We start from the raw sequence: 10088 nt of genomic DNA, 5'->3' as shown, positions 1-10088 counted from the left end.
TAATAAGCTTCGATGAAGTTGGACTAATTAACTTCTTCAATATTTTTAAAAAATATATCCTCTAACAAATTCGATTCATACATTTTTATACTCAATTTCATATGTTTTAATTTCTTTTCACATGCCAATAGTTTATGATCTAGTCCTAGATTTGATCAATTAATTGTTTTTTGATATAAGTAACGTAGTAATATCCGATTAAATATCTTCGTATGATATAATTATAAATTGACCATTTTAATTCTACTAATTATAACAAAGTGGAGTCAATTTTACTATATATATATATATATGGATGGATGTATATGGATATTGACACAATTATTAGCGGGCAAGTAAATTCCTTTTGCCTTAAAAAACAAAAAATTGAGGAACTTAAAAAATACAAAAAAATCATTGCTGCTACCATATCTAATCTTACTTTCCCTAATATTTTCTTTTTGGAAACAAAATAGTACAATTGCCTCTTAAATTCTAGACTTCTTCGTATTACCTGATGGTTCCTGTTGTAATTTCCACTACTACTTATCTTCATCATCTTTGTTATGTGCCTTAGATGCTATTTCCACAGCTATATATAGGTTTTGGTTCCTATGCCTTTTGCCTTCTCTTTATCGTTGGCTCGGTTTCACATATGATCCCTTTTCAATACCAGCTTCCCCCTTTTGTCTTAAATATTAATTATTGAATCGGTTCGCCTTGCCAAAGCAGCAGTTATCTAATCAAGTCCCAGCTGTAGAGTTCTTCCCATGTCCAACAGCATTTAATTGTATGGCGGTTCGATGTGTATAAAGTGTTTCATTTGACGTCAAATGAAGCTTCAGTTGCGTTGGCTCATGGTGAGGGTGACTGCCTGTCACTTTCCTTTTTATTGCTAAATGTTCATGGTAGGTCCAGAAATTAAAACCCCACATTCATAATTATCACAGTCAAGTCCGGGAGATAACATGCCACTTAAGTGCTAATTAATTACGTAAATAATCATATATGAGAATCTTCTGGATAAATCTTTCATGACTTGTTAAAGTAGTTGAGTCTCATATAGAGATCATGTTTTGGACTAATCTCTTCTTCAGTAAGTGGCACCAGAGTAGGTGTAAGAATTACTGACTACGTTGGGCGAATCTTTATACCGTGTCCATGGTTTTATCCAAGCTAATTGTTCATCTTTGCCCCATTTATCGATCAAGGTGTCCCTTGTTGTGGACCATTCTCATGGAGAGTGGAGAGGGAAATTGTGGTTTCATTCTACGTGGGATGAAAAACCAGAAAATTATTCTTCTATTTATCACGAGATCAAGAACTAGACCGATGGGCTTCCAACCATCTAAGGGCATGTTTGGTTCACCGGATTAGATAGGGCACGGTTTAACTATTTCGTACGTAATAGGTTTTCTGTCGTTTGGTTCAATGGAATGCGGAATAGCTATTCCGACTCGGGATCCATATCCGGTTTACATGCAGAATACGAGTGCCACCCATCACGGTCCGGATTGGCTTATCCGGATGCGGAAATGGAGGCGAATGGACAAAAATACCCTCATCTTCTTTCGATAATTACAATGCATGCCATTCCATAAAAGCCTCAGAACTTCTCAGCGATCGGACATTTCCCTCTCGGAAGAAAATTGTAAACCCTAGCAGAGCTCCAGCCGTGTTTCGTCATCGATTCGTCGAGAAAATTTCTGTCGATTCGTCCTTCTCGTAGAGGAAAACGGTTGTGGCGCCACTTCACTGCCGGTGCTTCTGAGTCGAAGGAGAGGCGGAAGCTTGCGGACCTCCTTTCAGTCGAAGCAGGTAGGGTTTGATTCCCCTTTATTCCACCATTATCGACTAAGCTTGAGTCGGAGGAGAGGCGGTAGGGTTCGATTCCCCTCTCTAGGTCTTCATCTCTTGGCCGCTTCCCTCTTTGTTGGCCTTCGCGAACTCGACGCCAGCGGCGGTGGCTGGTGGAAAAGTGGAAGCTCATGTCGATTGTCTTTGCTTGTAAAGCCTATTCTGGTGTGACTGAAGTGCTAGATACTCAAGGTTCTCTTTAAAAACCAACTGCAACAATCTCAGGTTGAGCACCAGCTTCGCCGGGAAGTTGAGATACAGAGCCATCTTCGCCATCCCAATATTTTGCGGCTCTATGGGTATTTTTATGATCAAGTACCTCACTGAAGCATAACTGGTTATAGATCTGCAATCATTGCGTATTTCTCTTGAACTGTCAATGAAATAAATGCGTACTCTCTGTATTGCAGAAACGAGTCTACTTGATCTTAGAATATGCAGCCAAAGGTGAACTATACAAGGAACTCCAGAAGTGTAAATACTTCAGTGAGAGACGCGCAGCAACTGTGAGTAGTACTTTCAATGCAATTTATTTAAAATTTCCAATACTAGCTAAATTTTGACATAGGGAATTTGGATTTAAGATGTACTTTCAAGTAGCATTCATCTCCATCAGAAAAAACTGAGTTCCAGTTCTCCTGTTTTTCTTTGTTGTCAATCAGTATGTTGCATCTTTAGCTCGGGCTCTCATATACTGTCATGGAAAGCATGTCATTCACAGAGATATTAAGCCAGAGAACTTGTTGATCGGGGCTCAGGTAACATGAATGTTCAATCTCATTTCTAGTTCAGCTGTTGAATGAAAACATGCATTGTCTTAAAAACTTAAAATTTCTTCTTTCCTGTGTCATCAGGGTGCACTCAAGATAGCCGACTTTGGGTGGTCGGTACATACATTTAATCGCAGACGGACAATGTGTGGCACACTGGATTACCTTCCACCAGAAATGGGTATATTTTCTGATCAATGAGACATTGTATTACCACAATTGGGATTCCAGCTGGGAAAACCAGTGATGGTTTCCATGCTCATAAGAATTCACTTGACCCCTTCTTTTTATACATTTCTTGCTATTAACTGCAGTGGAGAGTGTAGAGCACGATGCAAACGTAGACATTTGGAGCTTAGGAGTTCTTTGCTATGAGTTCCTTTATGGTGTCCCACCTTTTGAAGCAAAGGAACGTTCTGACACATATAGAAGGTAAACCAGTGGATATCAAGTGGAGATGGTCGATAATCTTTTGGTACTTTAGTAATTATAATCAACGATAACGTCCCTTACCAGGATTCTGCAAGTGGATCTGAAATTCCCTCCAAAGCCGATTGTATCTTCAGCTGCAAAGGACCTCATCAGTCAGGTTTGTTCGTCTCCTCACTCAAAGCAAGCAATGATGGCTAGTTTTAAGTCACTTTAGTACTGGACAAAATGGCTAACTCTCTACTCTTTGTCATTTACTCTTTTATAGATGCTTGTCAAGGACTCTTCCCTACGCCTCCCATTGCACAAGCTTCTTGAGCACCCGTGGATTATTCAAAATGCCGAGCCTTCTGGAATCTACAAGTTCTAATTCCTTTCACTCAACCAGTGTAATTACAAGGCTGCAGATCAATCACATCCTTTTCAAGCAAACATTTGAAGAGCTGGGAACCCGAGAGAAATGATATGGGAAGAAATGTACCTTACGATTACTTAGTGAAGTCTATATTGATCTTTGCTAAGAAAAACATTACTTTGGGAATATTAAACCCTGTCTGCAGTCAATTAAACTCTGTAAACATATCAATTGCTATCATATTTCATTCTTTCTGTTTTTAGACTCACAAAGAAGCCGCTCCATTTAGAATGAGAAGTTTTCCCTTTTTCGAAGAATTATCTATGTAGACGACGAGCTCATCGGGAGTGGCGAGTATCGGCCCAAGAAGGAGATTGCGATCAACAGGGCCGCTAAGAACGCCTTGGAAAAATTGGAGATCTTTTGTATTTTGAAGTTGAAGAACAGTTCTGTCGCGGATGGATCATGATCATCGTCAACGATTATCAACTAATTCTACTTAGATTGGATTAAGGTCGCTTTTTTTTTATTTGTTTAGATTATGTTTAATTATGTATGGAGTTGTACCGCATAAGTTATTGATTATCAAAACTATTGGACTTAACTACGATCGATGCAATTTCTTTTGGTTAAAATAGCAGAAAAGTTCATTTTAAATTGGGTATTACGTGGATAATAAATTAATCATCTATATAGTGAGGCCTGCAAGTTGGAGGACGATATGTAAACTGGTCTTTCGACATTCTAATAATGGATATGTAAACTATGTTTATATTTTTTTATTATAAAAATATATAATTATGCTTATTACATTATTAAAATAATTAATTTTATTAATAAACAATTTTTAGTAATTTTTTTAATTTTTTTAATTTTTAGAATTACCTTTCTTTATATTTTTTAAAATTTTTATTTTTTATTAATTATAAAAATTGTCATTAAAGTTATCTATTTATCTTATAAAACTCATTATATTTATATGAAGGGCATTTCTGTCTTTTTATCTTATTCATGTTCTTTCTATTCCTTATTCAACCCAACCAAATATCAGAATTATAATTCTATTCCCTGTCTATTCCCTCCAACCAAACACAAAAATTTCATCAGAATTTCCATTATATTCCCTGTCTATTCTAATCCCAGTCTATTCTATTCACTGTTTATTCTAATCTTGTGAACCAAAGTGCCCTAAGAGTGTGGACCGAGTATGAGGAGTTTTTTTTTTTTTGGGTAAGCATAGTATATGGAGTTTTCGATTATATGTTTCCCAATTAATCATTTACTTAGGAGTCAGACACTAATATGGCCAAGACATTAACCCGAGAAAGACTCATATCTTTGATGAAATTAAAGCGACGGTCGTAGCTGCCTTAATTACCTGATTCGGGGAAATCAATGAAAGTAAAGTACTGGTGTTTGCTAGCTGGATGCATATTAAGCTAAAAATAACTGACTCCTCCAAAGGAAGACTAAGCTAAAATAATTAATGACATATCGAAAATAAGTAACTGTTTTCAACTACCGGAAATTTTTAAAGAAAAAAACAGTTTTCAAAGTGTGATCAAACTAAATACTGGAAAATGACGCATCAAAGTACGTCAAGAAGTTATCAAAGTACAATAGATCTAACTCACTTCTTGTTTTATCCCGAATTCCATAATTGAAAGGGAATTTTCATAACCGAAAAAAGTATCCATTCCATAATCGCAATAATTCGAGTCTCTTCATTTTCCGGATTACATGCAGAGGAAAAGGGCATAAAATTAATTAAATCAAGGATGAAATAGAACGTACCAAAATGCTAATTCTCATTTTCTGAATAATGTGTACTTATCTATGTCACATATCTACTTTCCCCTGTAATCTAGCAATATCCGTGAACCATACGCCCGAAACCTCCTTCGATTTTCTGGCTGCAAAGACCCATAGGCACCAGGGGATCTTTGATATAAGAGGATGACAGAGTTCGTGCACCAATCATTCAGAGACCTCCATTAATTAAAATAATCAAATGAACTGAATTCCTTCGTGGAGTAATTGTTAATATTCTATAAGTTGAACACCAAAATTTTTCATGAAACTCCCCAAATCTTTTATAATGAACATATAAGTATGCATACATACTGACAGAGTTACACAAACAGAGGTGGTTGGAAAAAATTAAAACACTTGGAATTGCAACAGAGCCCACGCATGTGATATATAAGGCATCTCTTATAAATAGTAGTTGAATATTGTGTAAATTATAACTTATATTATTGTGAGTGTAATTTTCAATTATGAGAATTTTTAGGTTAATTCTTAAGAAGATATATATATATATATATATATATATATATTATGAAGTACCTTTGGTAATATATAATAAATTGTAAGTATCCTGTTTTGGTCCATCGGTACTCGAGGACCGTCAACACATTTAAGGCTTTTGAACTCAGGGGCATCTCTTTAATTTAACTCTAATTTTATATTTTCAAAAAAAAAAATACTCAATGGGGCATTTTCGAACTTTACACGTGTCAAATTCGATTTTCAAAATTTGGAACAAAACTTGGGATTGAAAAATATTTTTCTGCGTAATAGTGATCCCTGAATTTTTCTAAACACAATGGTGGTCCCGAATTATTTTTCTGAAATCCGATTGAAAATACGAGAATTTCTGGCCTACCTGCTTTAATTTTGATTTTCAAATTCGGGACGATACTTGGGACCAAAAAATATTTCTCTGCATAATATCAATCCTCGAATTTTTCTGAACACAACCTTAGTCTTGGATTATTTTTTAGATATCCGATTAGAAAAATTGAATTTAAAAAATAATCGAGCAATTACGATCGACGCATCAGAGGTTCGATGTCGATTTTTATCAAAATTCGATCTCCGTCTATGCGAATTGGAATTCTCGTAGAGCCGATTATTTTTCGAATTTATCGATTTCGAAGTTTTCATTCCAAAAATATCGGCGAATCTCGAGAAATCAAATTTCACCTGAAAGATGCCCATAAGGAAAGGAAAAAAAAAAAAAGAAAACAAAAAGGGTACATATGGCAGAGGGGTCGGCCAAACGGTCAACTTGGCCGACCTCCGTGATCTGTTGAGATGTGTCTTCCTTTCTTTTCTTCATCTTGAAGATTGGTTGACCAGTTCAAGTTTTCTTTCCTTCTTTCTTTCTTTCTTTTTTTTCCCTCTTCTTCTTTGGCTTCCCTTTTCTTCTTCTTCTTGGCAAGAGCTGCAGCCTCTGCTGCAACCGTCATCTACCAACCTAAGCCGAGCATGCCCATCCCTCTGCTTTCATCTTTTCTTTTTGCTTTTCTCTTCTGCAGCCTGCCTCAAGTTGCTCTGATCAACTGCAACAACCGACCCATTCTCTCTCTCTCTCTCTCTCTCTCTCTCTCCCCCCAGCCATTTCTTCCTCAACCTTCCAGCTCCAGCTTTCCTTTTTTTTTTTTTTTTTTTCCTTTCTTTTCTTCTTCTCTGTAGGCGGCAGCTAAGCAAGACCCTTCCCCGCCATTTCCAATTTGATCATTCTCGGCTTCTTCCTCTATCTCACTCACTCTCCAGCTCACTCGGTCCCTCATCTCACTCACTCTCGGTCTCAGTTTCTCTTTGATCATCTCTCCACACACCTCAGCTCAAAAAAGAAAGACAGGACAGATCACCATCATCTCGAATCCTGCTCCTCAAGTCACTTTCACCACCACCTCCCCTTCCACTCAGATCACTCTGGACGTCAGCCATCCTTTCCGGATCACCATGTCGATCTCTTCATTCTCAACTTATATTACAATTTTTTTTTCCTTTCCATTTCAATATTAATATTGACATACTTGTGGCTGCAATGTTTACGGTGTATTCTGAACATTTGTTTTCTACAGATGGACATAGTTGATATCGTTGGAAGGCCTGCAACGCGAATCGGGCTGGCACTTAGGGTCGGCCAGTGTGTGTTTGCTGCTGGCTCACTCTACTTCATGAACAGTGCCACGGATTTCAACGGTGTCACGGCTTACCGGTGAGAAGTGATTTCAACGGTGTCATGATTTCTTTTCATGAGAACTTCTCTTCAGAATGAAAACCTGCAAAATATTCTGTCAAGTTCAGAGTAGGCATTGTCTTAGATGAAAGAGGAAACTAAAGGAATCTAGCTAAGGCATATCAGCACTGGCACCAAAAAAGAAAAAGACAATTAGCATGCAAAATATATTACAACTAACCGTCTCAATTATCATGTGACACTGTATATTAAAACTTAAAATTAGGGGTAAAAATGGGTGAATTGATGCCTTCTCCTATGAAAGATATTTATTAATGATTTTTTTTTCGGTTACAAGGAAAGCCTGTAGAGCTTTTTATTAGTAATTTTTAATTTAAGGAATTTATGCTGGTTTTGATAGTGTTTTTAAGGATTGGTTAGGCAGTTTATTACTCTGCCTTTTAAAACATTCTTTTGCTGGTTTTGATATGATTTGGCAGTCCTAGTGAGGGCATTGCTGATGTGAAAGATGTGTGGGGATGTTTTGTTTTGTTTTGTTATTGTTGATAGGACCTCGGTGTTTTTGGGGTGGATTTTAACCATTTGGGATGAGGAAAAACCAACCACCAACTGATGCGAATTTTTTGGTCCCCGAATTTGGTTAGATAAAAAAATATAGATCAATATGAAATAACAAAATAGATCAATTCATCTCAGTTATCCATCCAATAATAAATATAATGAGTCTGAACAAGTAAAATGTTTAAAATCAAATGAAATTCAATGCATACACATAAAAGAAAGCAATGTCAGAACTCAGTAGCATAATACTAGGGAAAATTTCAGATTTTGGAATTGGGGGATCGGGCGAGCAGAACAAAAACATAAAAAATTAGAATTTTACTTCTCTTTTCAAATACCAATATTGACCGATAACATGTTTTGACAGCCTTCTACTTCATGCCATGATGGCTATCATCGTTTGGAGCTTTGCACTTGCATTCCTCGACGCGTACGCATTGAGGAAGCAATGGGACCTACAAGGTCCGGCTGCTGTATATTTCTTTGTGGTGGGTGACGTGGTACGTCATTTATTTCTTATTATTCAATAATTTATTTTTGAACAACATACAGTAAAGCAAAGAATCTGATAGTTCGGTTTACGTAATTACAGGTCTGTTGGTTTTTATTGGTAGCTGCTCTGGGCTCATCTTCGGGGGTTGCCTCTCTCTACGTCTATGCGCACATGTGCTCGGGTTCACACCAGTGCCTCAAGCATCAGATCTCAGTGGCACTTGGGTGGATCTCACAGGGGCTCCTCACTGCTTCAGTACAGGCCATTATCTACATATTAAGAATGTTACATTATTAGCTGCTGTTCATTCTGTAGTTTTCATTATCTACATATTAAGAATGTTACATTATTAGCTGCTGTTCATTCTGTAGTTTTCAGTGCCTCAAAATTCTGAACTAATTAGTTTTCCATGTTGCTACTCTAATGCCGTAGATTGAGATATTTGAATTACTAGTAAAGCAACCATGTAAGTTGCACGTGGATTGTGCATTTTTAGTTTCATGGTGTATCTTACTTTATGCATCTCCTAGTAACTCATCTATTTTGTGTTGTTTCAATTTTTCTTTGTTGTGTAACTTGTTTTAGCAATCAGTTGGTTAGTCTGATCATCCTTCCAATTTCATTGTTCAATATGATGTATTAAATCCATTCACTCACTACATAAGAAACATGGTTAGATTTGCGATGAGCATCTAAAGACCCAGCATAACAGCAAAATGGCATATGACATGCGCATGATATTGTAGCTCCCAATAACTGTAACTTATTTCCACCGTTCGTGAATCCTCTATCAAGTGGGGAGAGTCTCATTTATCCTATCATAAATGAAACTGTCTATTGAGTGGGAAAATCTGATAAATTAAGCTCCTTATCCTTAGATCCTCACGAGCCAAATGCTTATATATATACACACACACCATCTTTAGCAACAATAGTGAGAAACGGTTAAGTTCGCTATGAAAGGACCTTCTATCAAAACATAATAAAAACCCAATAGGTTATGTTCATTTATTAATAACAGTGATTAAGAAGCTTGAAAGAGGATCATAAGTTATTAACATTAGCTTTACCCCCCACTGTAGAAGTTATCAACATCTTGAACAAGGGCTTCAACTTCACAGCAGAAAATGGCATGAATCTTTGTTGGGTAATCGCAAACTTAATTTCCGTTGCACCAAACCACCCCCTAATGCTTTCTGAATTCTCATGGTAGAACCAGTACTAAAGCTCTCGAGCACATAGAGATTGGCATATCAACAAAAGAGGCTGAATAAATAATTCTTAATAAGCTTTCCCAAGTTAGCCCCTTGAAGGTCTGTTAGTAGTAAAGAAATTCACTGACGAACAACTGAGAGTGAAGCGCAGAGTACAAGGTTGATCACCATGAGAAATTCAGCTTTGCAACAGAGTTTTGTAGCTCTCTCCAACGCTCCCTCGAAGAAGAACTCCAGTAAGAAATCCCCCTCTAAGGATTGCACTCCGAGCTTCCATGATGATGCCCTATAGAATGAAAAAGCATGAAGAAGCTGTTCATCCTTCTATTTAGTACAAGGACCTAGGACAAACAAAAAAATTTGTATTTTGTTAATATGAAGTAACGCATCCCCGCATCCACTCCACGAATCTCATAGGAATCCCCATAGCTTGCAT

General features: G+C 37.0%; 2 protein-coding genes across 6 annotated transcripts; both read left to right on the top strand.

Moving 5' to 3' along the window:
• The first annotated feature begins 1597 nt into the window (after positions 1 to 1597).
• On the top strand, positions 1598 to 3997 carry LOC116215623 (serine/threonine-protein kinase Aurora-1-like). 4 transcript variants are annotated; one of them, XM_031551402.1, is made up of 8 exons: positions 1598 to 1797; positions 2062 to 2135; positions 2247 to 2342; positions 2499 to 2594; positions 2691 to 2787; positions 2921 to 3038; positions 3123 to 3195; positions 3304 to 3997. In XM_031551402.1, exons 5-8 carry the CDS (start codon positions 2751 to 2753, stop codon positions 3403 to 3405), a joined length of 330 nt encoding a protein of 109 aa, XP_031407262.1. In that variant the 5' UTR covers positions 1598 to 1797; positions 2062 to 2135; positions 2247 to 2342; positions 2499 to 2594; positions 2691 to 2750; the 3' UTR covers positions 3406 to 3997. The 4 variants fall into 4 exon arrangements, with proteins under 4 accessions (XP_031407262.1, XP_031407261.1, XP_031407263.1 ...); XM_031551401.1 differs by having other exon boundaries at positions 2062 to 2151; XM_031551403.1 differs by lacking the exon at positions 2062 to 2135.
• A 2471-nt stretch (positions 3998 to 6468) lies between these two features.
• On the top strand, positions 6469 to 8977 carry LOC116213044 (CASP-like protein 5B3). Of its 2 annotated transcripts, none has more exons than XM_031547849.1 (4): positions 6469 to 7145; positions 7266 to 7402; positions 8313 to 8433; positions 8538 to 8867. In XM_031547849.1, exons 2-4 carry the CDS (start codon positions 7266 to 7268, stop codon positions 8733 to 8735), a joined length of 456 nt encoding a protein of 151 aa, XP_031403709.1. In that variant the 5' UTR covers positions 6469 to 7145; the 3' UTR covers positions 8736 to 8867. The 2 variants fall into 2 exon arrangements, with proteins under 2 accessions (XP_031403709.1, XP_031403708.1); XM_031547848.1 differs by having other exon boundaries at positions 6478 to 7145; positions 8313 to 8445; positions 8538 to 8977.
• Positions 8978 to 10088: the final 1111 nt, after the last annotated feature.

Source organism: Punica granatum, chromosome 7 (assembly GCF_007655135.1).
Source record: "Punica granatum isolate Tunisia-2019 chromosome 7, ASM765513v2, whole genome shotgun sequence".
In the NCBI taxonomy this organism is placed as follows: Eukaryota; Viridiplantae; Streptophyta; class Magnoliopsida; order Myrtales; family Lythraceae; genus Punica; species Punica granatum.
Note: the sequence above shows the minus strand (reverse complement) of the source record. Positions and strands in the feature narration are given on the sequence as shown.